This window comes from Hippoglossus hippoglossus, chromosome 3 (genome assembly GCF_009819705.1).
Source record: "Hippoglossus hippoglossus isolate fHipHip1 chromosome 3, fHipHip1.pri, whole genome shotgun sequence".
Lineage (NCBI taxonomy): Eukaryota > Metazoa > Chordata > Actinopteri > Pleuronectiformes > Pleuronectidae > Hippoglossus > Hippoglossus hippoglossus.
Window position 1 is genome coordinate 5,641,632 of NC_047153.1, and position 13,451 is coordinate 5,655,082.

Consider the following 13,451-nt stretch of genomic DNA (forward strand, 5'->3'; position numbering starts at 1 on the left):
CTGAAAACAAAACCATATTCCTTCACTTTTCAGTTTTTATTACCTTTTTTATTAATATTTCAAGTAGTTATCTGTAGTCATCACATAGAAAGCATCAAGCAAAGAAGAGCCGGGTGCAAACACCTCCAAATTACATGTACTGATATTTATCAATCAGATATCACAATAGTAAGATTCTAAGCTGGAGCCAGACGTCTGAATCAAAGAGTCATCTGTCAGTTTTGTGCATTAATTCAAATAACTGAATGAAATGAAATTCAATCACCTTCACTTCAACATTATGTTAGTATAGTGGAGAATATTATTGTACTTGTACATACTGTGAGATATATCCCATAATACTTAAGTATAACTAAGTATAAAGTAGCAGAAAAGTACAAGCAGCACTTTAATATTATTTTTATATAATTTCTTTCTTACTGTTGTACTTTGTAACTTTGTTGGGAGTATAAATAAAGTGATATGAATTCAGGACATAACTCAAAGTCCTGTCTGTGATTGTTAATTGAGTAACTAAGTACAAAGTAAAGAAGTTAATATTCTTTTAATCTCATTTCTTTCTTAGTGTGACTCACTTTGTAACTTTGGTGGGAGTGTAAATAAAGTTTTTATAAATTCCGGACATTAGTCAAAGTGAGTTTTTAAACCTCTGGTCACGTGAGCCTGACTCGGCGGGCGGCTCTTTGATGTGCAGCACGTGAGCGGACGGAGGCCCGGCAGGCTCAGTCATTCGCCGCGCACACGTTCATTAGATGGAGCCTAATCAGCAGATGTGATAAATATGAGCGTGAGCGACAACCTGTCGTCCACATTGTGACGTTTATCACCGGCTCTCAGTCCACAACATGGCGTTTTCCCTGGTGAGTCCACTGCTGCTCCCTCACACGAGTCAATTCAGGTGTTTCTGGGGCCAAGCGGCGTTTACATGTGACCTCTAGTGTCAAGGAAAAACCCGCGTGTATCGTGACCTGGAGCCAGAAACACCTTCCTCTTCCCCTGCACGTGTCCCCGGTGGGTAAAGCTTCTCCTCCTTCTCCTCCTTCTCCTTCTCCTCCCGCCCGCAGAGAAACGAGTCCCGCAGGCCGGAGAGCCCGGACCCGGAGTGCCCGGCCCTGTCCACCTGCAGCAACGCGGACATCTTCCGCCGGATGAACACCATGCTGGGCAACGCTCTGGATTTCACCGGTGTGTGCACCACACCCAGCAGCGCCAAGGGAAAGCCAGACCTGCTGTGTGGTAAAGTGCCACTTCGTGTTCACACAGGAGCAGGTGGACCCGGGTCAGGATAGGGAGGCTGTAGTCAGGACTCCATTGGGGAAACCTGCCTGTTTGTGGCGGCTAGCTTAACCTGTGGCACTGCTAATTCTAAATTTAATCCATACAACCTCCAGCAGGTCTACAAATACACTGTCACTGTTTATCATTTGTGTGTGTAGAGCTTTTTGTAATGGTTCAGAGTGAAGTTCATTTCTGTTCATCCTACCTGGTTTATCTGCAGCGAAGGTTTTATCGTCAAACATTAGCTTAATTGCCGTGTGAGGCCTATACAAAGGTGTTTAAATGATTTACATCAGTTTCACGTCGGCTTTTTCAGAGCAACCGACTTGATCTTCAAGTGCTACACAGCGCTGGGCCCTGTTTATTCAAATTGTATTCATTTTGAATGTGTAGCATGTTCAAATCGCACAAAATTCACAACCGCACTTCCCTGGGCCACGATGTCAAAGCGTGAAGCCGATTCGATGAGTCCCTTTGTCCCAATCCAGGCCAAAATGTAATGGCTTCTCTCTTGGCCTGTGTCCCATCCTTCCACCAATTTTCGTGGAAATCTGTTTTGTAGTTTGTGCGTAATCCTACTGACAAACCAACCAACCGAGAGGGGTGAGAACATAACCTCCATGGAAGAGGTGAACTGGGATAAAGCAGAAACTGTAATGTGCGTCAGAAGGAAGTGGGAGATCAATAACGAGGATGATAACAGATTGGTACACAGAGGACTGACGACATTACATCTGATGGGTAAACATGCAACGAGTCTGTGTGAGCACGGTCAAACAGATGAGTCACTGCTTTGTGTCGTCAGTGTCAGAATTTAGCTTCACAAAGGAAACAAAGGGGCATCAGGAAGAGTTCAAGCATTAAAAGTGAACATGCAGTTGAAATTGGTTTTCTTCAGAAATTGGATCAAATTGGTGGAGATGGACCCAAAAGAAGATAATGGAACTAGCTGCAAAAGCAAGAAAGTTATTATAGAAAGTCTTAAAGTTTCCTTAAATCTTAAAATTCCCAGAATAGATTCAGATGTCTCAGTAACTTAATAATTGGTAATTAGTTAATTTACAGAAATTAACCTGTATAATATTTTAATTAGACTTTAGTTTGAAGTAGTAGAAACGAAGATAAATATTCTTTTACTTCTTGCCTTTAGTTTGAAGTTTTCAAGAGACATTCATATTCAGTAACATAAATTAAGATGTGTTGACATTTCCTTTTGTGATCAAACAAAATAAGACATTTGAAGTCTGCAGCGTTCTTCATTTTTGTTGTTGCTGCACATTCAGACCATAAAAAGGTCCCAGAATAAGTTCATTTTAACGAGGGTGGATTTCTTCTCAGATGAAAAGTTTCATCCCCAACAATGAAGGAGCCCTTTTACTTTCTCAGGGAACAATTGCCATGTGTTAAAGCTCCTTCACCTTGTCACTATGATTCCAGTGCCAGCAGCTGATTCATGGTGCATCGCCATCTGCAGCATTGCAGCAATTCTTCGTCTTTTTTCACCCCGGGAGTGAGATTTGCCAAGATTTAAGCTCAGCATCCTGCCTGTGTCCTTTCCCCTGAATATTCAATTTGCTTAGGGCACCTCTCCAGTTGTGACTATCAATTTTGGATGCTCTGTGTGATACTGTAACGCTCTGCTTTGTCGTACCTGAGCAGCAGCAGCACAACACAAATCTTACGCAACTTTTAAGGGACACAAAACTAAATTGGATCTTGAGCTGAACTTTCTGCTGTGGCCTCTCTGCCTCGGCCACCCCTGTCTGGTGTTTGCTGAATCAGTGCTGTTGCTGGAAGCGTTCCAGGCCTGGAGAGGGCAGGGAGGAGCTGGCGGTGCAAATCTCGCCGTCCTCAACATCTGATCAGTCAGCTGCTCGTGTCACAACCAGGCTCCGCATGCCTCATTCTTCCCTGGGTCTGTGCAGTGTGGAAAAAAACATCACAGGAGTTCACCAACCACCGAGTGCAATGATTTTTAAAATGATATTATCAAGAGCATCCTCGATTCTGAAGCACTTTTAACTCAGGTCTGCTGAGTCATTCGCTCCCATCTCCCATGCTGCCTCCCACCCTGCCGCTGTAGCTCTGCCCCTCACCTCCCTCTCCCTCCCTGCCTCTCTGTCAGCTCGCTCAGGAAACAAGGCGAGACACAGAGTAAGCAGCGGCAGCAGTGGTGGCTGCCTTCCCACCGACTCAGAGACGTGCCGTGCCTTCCAGAGAGGGGAGTACTTCTATCAACAAGCCAATAGCTCTGACAGGAATTTTTCATTACACAGTTGTTAGGCAAGGATGCCGGGAGGTGGGGGAAAGCTGATGTCATTAGCAGGGGTGTGCGAGTGCATCAGCAGCCATGTCACATGCTGCTAGGTGGGTCAGTGATGCGGACGGAGATGCATGGCAGTTGCACCGGGCACAGAAGCAGCAGGTTAGCTCCCCCGTCAGCCAGGGTAGGGGGAGATGTGGTGATGAAAGTTTTTATTTTTAAACGGTTTCGTGTAACAAGCCTCTCCCTGCTGTTTTCCCTGTAGCGCGGACTGAAACAACTGTTCTTTTCTAACACTTCCTCTTTCCTCTCTCTTGTTGCTGCGCCTCTGAACTGGATCTCAGACCAAAAAGAGTCGGAGCTGGCTGCAGTGGGCAGCAGGAGGATGCTCTTCCCCAACTGTGGTTGTGTGCCTGGTTCCCAGGAGATGCCGTCATCCAGGGGCTCACCGGGTGTCACCGACCTGGGCCTGGGCCTCCAGTCTCTCCGTCTGTCCGGCTGGGACAGACCCTGGAGCAGCCAGGAGACAGACTCACATGCCTCCCCCTCCCAGATTCAGACTAGCTCACCCTCCAGTAAGTACCAGGCCTTTTGTTCACCTGAATGTGTTTCGGATTCACATTTAAACCTGCGACTTGGTGTTCAGTTTATCAGATTGTGACCCAGAGTCAGGTTGGTAGTTGTGTGTTCTCCCAGCAGTTTGTGTTCGCTCTCGTGACCCCATTAATCGGTACATGACGGTTGGAAATGCAGCATCTGTGGTTGTGTGCTTTGCTTTTAGTGGCCCTTGTTTGCATAGAAAAGTGTAGTGGTTAACAGCAGTGTGTCTGTGTGGGAACAGGCTGTAGCGTCGCTAGGGAGGATGATGTGGCAGTTTTGCTTTGCTGCATCTCCAGTAATCCAACACACACAAACGCACAGTGAAGCTACTTTCCTTTTCCCTAAACCTGATTTCAGCCCCTGCTACGTCTAATGATTTAACTATTACCCATGGATTAGATGTTAATGTGTCTTTTTAATGCGGAGTTTGGAGGTTTGGTCACATACTGGAATGATGCGAGAACTAAAATGAAGTAAATGCTAATATATGTGCCGTCCATAGTTTTAAGATGAGTTTTAATGTCTTGACAACTCTGTCCCATTAGTCCTGACCCATTTGCAGAGCCATAGTTTTATCGCTGCATGTCCAAACTGACCCGGCATAACTTCATTTAGAGCTTTCTAAACTGGGCCCGCAACAAAGTAGGACAGAGCTTTGAATGCAGCCTACAGCTGAATAATCCCCTCCGAGCCTCATGTTCACCGCTACAGGCCACGCAGTACGTATCTGTCACAGTTGCCAGCTGACTCACTGGGTTATCAAGAAGGAAGATGCTGGTTAATACTCGGCGGTCTCTGGGCTTTGTTTGGGTGGCGATGAATTAGCCTCCAGGCTTTGTCCTGATATCGAAAGTGAATACGCTTGAACTCAAGCTTCTCTGGTTGCTGTTGGTGTTCAGTTGGCACATGATGTCTTGCACACAAGCTCAATTTTCTTTATTAATCCATTTGTGAAACAGCTTCCCTTTGAGGGGGGGAAAGAGAGATATGATTTTTAGAAACTTGTATTTGCAGCGCGCCTCCTGGCCAATCGATTGAACTCTGCAGACTCAGCACACACTTCACATTCTCTTGAGTACTTAAGTAAAAGTAACCTTGACAGAATATACTTTCACTTTCTTCTCTCCATCAGTCCTAAGTGGTCTGATCACAAAACCACATTCGGAATCAAACTTATTTTTACACTTCTCAGGGTCTATACATTTGATTTGTTTGACCATCGCCACAATATCAACTCTGACCAATGTATATTTTACTTAAATTTCTCTGTCTCTCTCCCTTGAGTGTCTCTTTGTCTCTGTCTCTCTAACTCTGTGGCTCTCTCTCCCTTTGAGTGTCTGTCTCTCCCTGACACACAAACATCGGAAACATCTGTAAAGTCCCACTGGGTAAAAACATCATTTGGTGTCGGTGAACACAGATGTTTATTTGCGAGCGAAGAAGTGAGCTTACGAGATACATTCAGGGCACATTATAGTGCCAGGTATGAACAGACAAACTTAAAGCTGTCCACATGTGATCAGATCTCTCAGAACTGATAATACTGGGTCTGAACAGGGCCTCATTCACACTAAGTGGTGTAACTGTCCTGTTTGCACAGTGCTAGGTATTCTGAACAGTCCCTTCAGTAGCATCCTCGGGAAGCCCCCAGGCTACCTGCCCCCCGAGTCCATGAGCATGACTGCTGACTTCCTGGAGAAGTTTCCCAGCATGGCCCGCATGGCGAACCGTCTGGAATCCACCTCCTTTCTGGACTCTCGCTCCAGCAGTCCTGAGGACTCAGAGACCAGTGGATTCAGCTCTGGCTCGGACCACCTCTGTGACATGCTGGTAAGAAACACCACACTTACTCAGCATCTCCTGTTTTGTATGTTGGATTGTTTTTGTTCATGCAGGTGGGGAATCTATCTCAAAGATGCACTTTACTAATCAGATATGGAGGCTAATTGAACAACCATGTCTCATGAGCCGTAGATTAATTGTCAGACTTGTTTACCATTTCTGATTGATGGCCAAACGTTTCACCTCGGTTAATGATTGATTTTCAAAGTTTGCTTTCCCCGCTAAGTCAATTGTCTGCACGTTTCTTTCTCTTCAGTCGACTCTGCGGATTTCCCCTCCCCTGCCTTATCTTGCATCGAGCATGCAGAAGGATCTGCTGCGACTGGGCTCTCGTCTGGACCCCCAGGACTCCAGCTCTCCCCTGACCCCATCATCCATTGCCAGCCCCTCCTCAGCCGTTTCCCGCCGCTGGCGTACTGGATCTCCGTGGCCTGGCTCTGATGTGCTTGACCAGTCAGATGATGCATTCAGCATTGAGAGGGAGGCCCGCTTGCACAGGCAGGCTGCAGGTGACTCAAACATACTTGACGTTACCAATGTATCACTGCACCTACCCTTTGCTTTTTTTGTTGCTCAGTTTCAATCTTCAGTTGTGTCTCAACTCAGAGGGTCTAAATAGGCTTTCTGTGATCGGCGTCACCAGCTCATCCTGCCCTTATTACTGTTGCCGAGCAACAAAGCTGAAGTTGGACACAAGAGGTTTAATGCCCCCCTTTTTTTTTTTGTGCCATTAACGGTTCGGTTGAGCTGAGGCATTGGACGTCTCGTTGCTTCGCTACCTTTTTGAAAAATGGCTCTAAAGTGCAATGAATCCTGGGATAAGTTCGGCTGGGAAGGATCCACCTGTTGGATGGAAGAATGCATTTCAAGGAGTCTTTGAATTGGAACTGTTGTCAGTCTGCAGCTGCTGAATTGAGACACAGCTTTATATGGTGACCTTTTTCTTTTTTGACTCATCAGCTGTGAATGAGGCCACATTCACCTGGAGCGGTCAGCTGCCTCCCAGGAACAACAAGGATCCCATGTATTCCTGCAAGGTCTTTCTTGGTGGCGTGCCCTGGGACGTCACAGAAGGTAAGTGCTGCTGTCAACGTGCTATTTGCTTAATTACACAGTGCCAGTCCAGTTAGTTTGAGATGCTTTTATTGATGCCCATTAGCTGAGAATTTGCAGCCCCTCTCTTTCCACCTTTTTCTCCTCTCACCCAACCAGTCGAGGCACATGTCCGCCCACACAGTCCGGTTCTAGAGGTTTCTTCCTGTTAGAGTTTTTCACTCCACAGTCGCCAAAGTGCTTGCTCATTGTGGGAGCTGTTGGGTTTCTCTATAGTTTTGTTAGATCTGAAGCTTATTATGTAAAATGCTGTGTGACGTGATTTGCTGCAATAGAAATTAAATTAATGTGGCTGAGCTTAAGTCCGTCCTTTTATATTTTACTGTTTAAACATTATGTTGGGATGTGTTGCCGGCAGGGATTGTTTAAAATACTTCAGGCTGCTCCGTCACCTTTGAGTTAAACGTTTGAGATTTTGAATTAATGGATCAATTCGAATATTTCAATAAGTTAAGTCTAAATGGGTTCAAATGATTTTAATATGTTGCATATACGTCTTTATGATTCATTGAAGCTACTAGGTGGAGATACAATTGATGATTATTTTCCTAATCAATTAATCTGGAGACTATTTTCTTGATCCGTTGATGAATCCGCTCTATTAAATGTGATGGAGGAAAAATGGCTCTCATAATTTCTCAGTAGCCACTAATGTATTTTTCTCATGAACAGTCTGAAACCTTGTGATTCAGTTTATTGTTGTGTGTATATAAATGAAAATCTGCAACTGTCACATTTGAGTGGGAACCAGGGAAAATTATTTTAATGAGAATAAACTGACACAATTAATTGAAGATGGATCAATTGGAATAATTGTTGCACTTCTAATGAGAGTTAAAGCATTCTCAATGTCTACAAACAAGTTTGATTTAGAAATGTGTTCAAATGTTGGTTCTATGTGACAATAACCACGTCCCTTCTCCTTCTTCGTTTATTCCAGCCGGCCTGATCAACATCTTCAGTGGGTATGGTCCTCTGACCGTGGAGTGGCCGGGTAAGGATGGAAAGCATCCTCGCTGTCCTCCCAAAGGTAATGTGGCTAAAGGTAAAGACAAGTTGGTAGACCCTTTTTTTTCTTACTGGTTTCAGGGTGGCACTGTGGTGAGCACTTGGTAAACTGGTCAGTTTGACTGTGGGACTTCAGAGATACTTAGGGTGGTGACTCGGGGCATAACTGGAGAATAAAGCATGGTGGTAGAAGCAGGGAGATGATAAAATAGATGCCTCACTCGTCAGTAAATGACACTTTGATGATAGTTGGATTGGGTTGGTCGTGTTTGAGGATCTTGCAAATGTCCTGTTAAGTGTTTGTGGTTCTACTTGTGGCCTCTGCTCCTCTGGTAAGACTTTTTTGCTCTTTTTGGCAAATTTAAAAATGACTGCCTGAGATCCACAGTGCGACTATTTCTCGCATTTGCCCCAAAAATGGATGCGTTCAAATATATATTACAACCATAGATATGCTGGAGCACATTTAATATATAATGTATTTAAATATATATATTTTTAAATTGTATTATCTCTGAGCAGCCTCTATTTGATATGCTCAGATTTTGTTCTCATTCTGGAGCAAAGCTGCATAATGTATGAAGTAAATATTAATGTAAGTAATTGTCACTCTGCTCCTAAATTTCTTTGTGCGTGCTCCTTCTGGAAAACAGTTAGCATAGCGCCCTGGGTTCAGCTGGAAAATATAAAGGTGTTTTTACCCATCCTGTCCTGAGGCGTTTGTTAGAGCTGACAAATTACAAATAGTTATTTAACTAAATGACTCAATTCTGTGGCTCTTGTTGAAAATTACCATTCCAGTAGTGGCTGCCTGAAAAATGTGACTGGATTAATCCACATCCTTTTACCAGAGCCACATGTTTTCTGTATCCTAAAGTGTTGTACTGTTTGATGTGCGTAGGCTATGTTTACCTGGTTTTTGAGAATGAGAAGTCTGTCCGAGCTTTGCTCCGCGCCTGCTCCCAGGACCAGTTCCCCCCCGAGGACAACAGGGAGTACTACTTTAAGATGTCCAGCCGCAGGATGAGATGCAAGGACGTGAGTAGAGACTAGACACACAAATATAAACTACAATGTACATGTACATAACTCAGATCAGTTTTCTGCCATTGTTTCATTGTAAAGCTGTCTCTCTCTGAAATGTATTTATTTTATTTATGTCCTGAACTACGTCTTCAGTACCTTTTGTTCATATGTTGCCCTGAGCTTTCGTGTAATGTTAAACATGCTGGAGTTGGAAATTTATTGCAACACAGTGACTCCTGTTTCCATCGGTGCACATTTTCCACAGTGGCACCACCAGTTATCCCCTGTGTAAAGCAGCTGTGCACCACTATCCTCGGGCTCTTCTTCCCCCTCGAGCTGTAGTTCAGTGTTTTCATGCTCATTAAATACACACAGGCATGTTGTAGTTCCAGCACACAGCCAGTGACGTAAAGAATATGGGCAAAATAAAGTATATATCTTGGTCCAGGCAGCACGGTGGGAAATTAAACATTTTCATATTGTAACAATACAAGTATTCTGAGTCCTGTCTTTCATCCGTGCTGTTCCAGGTGCAGGTCATCCCCTGGGTGATCTCCGACAGTAACTACGTGCGCTGCCCTGCCCAGCGTTTGGATCCCAGTAAGACGGTGTTTGTGGGCGCACTGCATGGCATGTTGAACGCTGAGGCGCTGGCCAGCATCATGAACGACCTGTTTGGAGGCGTCATGTATGCTGGCATCGACACGGACAAGCACAAGTATCCCATAGGTGAGACCTGTTTCATTCAGTTATTAATGTTCAACTTCTGTATGTGCATAGTTGGAACTGAAAAGACGAGAGCCTGAACTTAACCTCCTGTGCAGCTTCAGTGATTAATCATGGATGAAACTTTTCAGACAAGTAGAAAAAAAGCTCCGTTTAACATTTTCTGACATTGCCACAATCAATGTTTTATTGTGTTTGCAATTAGGGCAATTAAAGTGTAGATTTAAACTTTGACATGAGGATTTAAGACAAATTGCAAATCGTTAATTCCCTGCTGAACATTGAGGAAAAATCGATTCCAAAATTGAGTAAACACGATTATCTGTGTTTAAGATATTCAGTTTGTAATATTTCTTGCCAAACAATGAGCTCCTGAGTGACATTGAACTTTTCTTGTGTGCAGGCTCTGGACGTGTCACTTTTAACAATCAGCGCAGTTATCTGAAAGCTGTGTGTGCAGCATTTGTGGAGATTAAAACACCCAAGTTTACAAAGAAGGTAAGATGCTCTGATCAGTCTTTGTACTTTCTATAATCACTAATCAGTCTGTGCTGCTGTGTACACTGATGCTTCTTTACTGGAAACTACGTCTGTTAGTTTGCATGCAGCACAAACTCTTAAACCCTGATGAGTAACATTTTATTATGATTTAAAAAATGCTGGTGCTTAGTCAGCAGGTTCTCACTTGCAGTTCCATCCACTGGTTTTAATGTTCTTTTCCAATTTGCACACACACAACCTTGGTGGACATGGGGGGGTGATTTGTTGAGTTGTTTACAGAAAGTCAGAAAATTCAAGTACAAATCGATATCTTGACAAACACCTGTTATATTTGTGAAATGCTGCTGAACACTTGCAAGCTTTTTATTTTCGTTTCTTAAAATGTGGCGTGGGTGGAAACCTGCTCACTGTCACTGCTGCTCTGAGCTCCTCGGCTTTGTGTCTCCCTCAGGTCCAGATCGACCCCTACCTGGAAGACTCCGTGTGTCAAGTTTGCCTTCGCCAACCTGGACCTTTCTTCTGCAGAGACGAGGTCAGAGCAAACTTTGTATTGTACATATAAATACTTAGAAGTATTTGTCATGCTATCAGTGAGGCTGAATGATGGAGGACAAAGTGCTGATCTGACAGAAGTTCTATTGTCTTGCTCCAGATGGAACTAATGTCACAAATGGCTGCCTTAGTATTTCTAATAACTTATTTTTCTCTTGATTTGCATCAGCTTCACAAGATGAAGTCTGGTTTAAACTGGATAATTTGCTTTTCATTGCAATTTATTTCAAAACATTTAATTCATTAAATATCATAGATTTCATTTATAATGGATTAAAACTATTAAGAATCCAGCAAATGGCCAAATATGAAAATGAACAATTATTGATCTCATCAAACATGATGTTAAAATTAACATTGTTGTCTTAATTACTATATAATTCTGGTTTATTAGAAAATTAATCCTATTTTCAGTAAAGTATTAATTCATTGAAAACAACTTTTAATAGCAACCACAGCAAGAAACAATCTGACAATTATTCAGGTTTGCAAAAGATTTTGCAAGAACGTTCCTGTTTGACCTTACTCCTGATAACTGCAGTTTTATTCTGTAGTGAGGTATTATGGGATGGAGGTCTATTTGTTATGACCACTTAATGAAGTGGTTCAGATATTTAGTCGTCTGGTTTTAGATGACTAAAGATAGAAATGTATAAAATACAATTATGGTATGACCTTATAAAACAGAATTATTCTTTAAATGATTTTGTTATGTGAATGAATTCAAGCCCTTGTATTATAAAATGTGCTTAATCACGGTCTTGTGACGCACAGGCCTGCTTCAAGTACTACTGCCGCTCTTGCTGGCACTGGCAGCACTCCATGGACATCTTGAGCAACCACCGGCCCCTCATGCGCAACCAGAGGAACAGAGACTCCAGCTAGAGCTGACGGATCCAATCACTCTGAAGGTCCAGAGCCTCTGTGTACGGGGCGAGGCTGCCCGCCAAGGAGAGCACGTGTGCCGGACGTCCCTCGGTTCGAGGGCGCCACGGCACTCCACCAGGCACTGGGGATATCACTGTAGAAAATGTTCACTTTTGCACTTGCTACATTTTTGCTGTTGTTCACAGTGGCACTATGCACAGTGACCTTATTGGGAGAAGGGGCCCTTCACACTTCTGCATTTTCCCTGACTTGTGGCCAGACAGAGAGTTGGGAGTCTGCCTAAAGTTAAGAGGTGGATGAAAATGCCTTTTTTTTGTTTTTTGTTTTACATGTGTTGCATAGTGACGAGCTATCACGCAAGTCTCATTGCCGTTCATTGGCAAATGCCATACAGTGCCTTTAAATCTATTTAGTTTTCCCCCTCCTCCCTCCCTCCCTCCACCCTCAGTTGGCATCTGTTTTTTCCTGTGCAAGCCAACTGGTGTTTCTTACTTTTGGGAGTTGAATGTCGGGCTTCATTTCAGACATTTTTACAGTTTTTTACACAAACGGTTTTAAGTCATGACATGAAAAATTTTGAACAGAATTCTACCAGGCGGCTGTTTATGGGAAAATCCCCCTTTTTATTTTTTGGTTTTTTTTCCCTCATACATTTTTCTGTGGCTATTTCCTTTTTGTTTTTTTAATTCGCCCTCCCAAATTTCAACTGAATGGGCCCAAATTGTTGGAAGTTGTACTTTCACTTGCTTTGTTGGCCCACTTGTATTAAATGTGTGTAAAACCAATAGCACTGGATATGTGATCGACCGGTTCTCCATCTTTTCTCAAGCATCTGATGGACCCAGTTGAGACTAGAGTGAATGAACCATTTGGTTGTACATAGTTTGATTTTTTGCACTTTTTAATTTGCACGTGTGGAGAGGTGGCAGTGGTTTTTAATCACTTTTGTACATCAGCAGGGGGACACTCCTACGTTAGAACAGCTGCTTGTTTCCTGTTGAATGTAAGAACTTCCACTTAGCTGATAAATTTATCTATCAGAGCTTGAGTAGACCCCACTAAATGATTCCATGCTTTCTTATCCCATTTTGCCTTCCTGTTCCAGTTGGACATAAATGCATAAGCTGTGTGCCAAAGACAAAGTGTCTTTTCTTATCCATTAGTTTTGTCATGCTGAGCTTGTTGTCCCTTAGCCCAGCCGCTTTTTAGAGTTTCGAAAGTCTACCTCATTGTGGTCTGCCAAGTTTGCTGCTACTTACAGTTGTGGAGTATGTTCAGATTGGGCACAATAAAGGTGTTTAAGCATTATCTGCTGTGTCTGGACTCATTACTACTGTGACTGTTGTTCTGTGGAGTTTCTGAGAAATCCCTGGCCTGTTCTACTAAAAGCTCAGTGAGCATTAAAACATAAATCAAGTAGCTTCATCCTACAAAAACCTTTTCTAAGTTGCTGTTGAAACATCTTCATTGTCAATGTCAGATTTGTTTCTCCCCTGATGTCAAAACTGACATCCCGTAAATTTTTAAAACGCAGCTGGAATGAAACCACTTTTCAGTTTTACTGCTGCTTCAGCCGACTTGAGACAAACATGTGCTCAGCTAATCCTGATCTGCAGACACAGGACCGCTGTCCATCGTAGTATAGAAGTGCACA

At 43.3% G+C, this 13,451-nt stretch overlaps 1 protein-coding gene across 5 annotated transcripts; it reads left to right on the forward strand.

The window, feature by feature from the left end:
- Nucleotides 1-661: 661 nt before the first annotated feature.
- Nucleotides 662-13,105, forward strand: cpeb1b (cytoplasmic polyadenylation element binding protein 1b). Of its 5 annotated transcripts, none has more exons than XM_034575675.1 (12): nucleotides 662-860; nucleotides 1,065-1,236; nucleotides 3,886-4,116; nucleotides 5,742-5,971; nucleotides 6,240-6,492; nucleotides 6,944-7,057; nucleotides 8,037-8,141; nucleotides 9,006-9,142; nucleotides 9,661-9,859; nucleotides 10,260-10,354; nucleotides 10,809-10,889; nucleotides 11,684-13,105. In XM_034575675.1, the coding sequence occupies exons 1-12, from the start codon at nucleotides 846-848 to the stop codon at nucleotides 11,792-11,794; spliced, it is 1,743 nt and encodes a 580-aa protein (XP_034431566.1). In that variant the 5' UTR covers nucleotides 662-845; the 3' UTR covers nucleotides 11,795-13,105. The 5 variants fall into 5 exon arrangements, with proteins under 5 accessions (XP_034431566.1, XP_034431568.1, XP_034431567.1 ...); XM_034575677.1 differs by having other exon boundaries at nucleotides 669-860; nucleotides 1,065-1,185; XM_034575676.1 differs by having other exon boundaries at nucleotides 702-860; nucleotides 8,037-8,126.
- The last annotated feature ends 346 nt before the right edge of the window (nucleotides 13,106-13,451 follow it).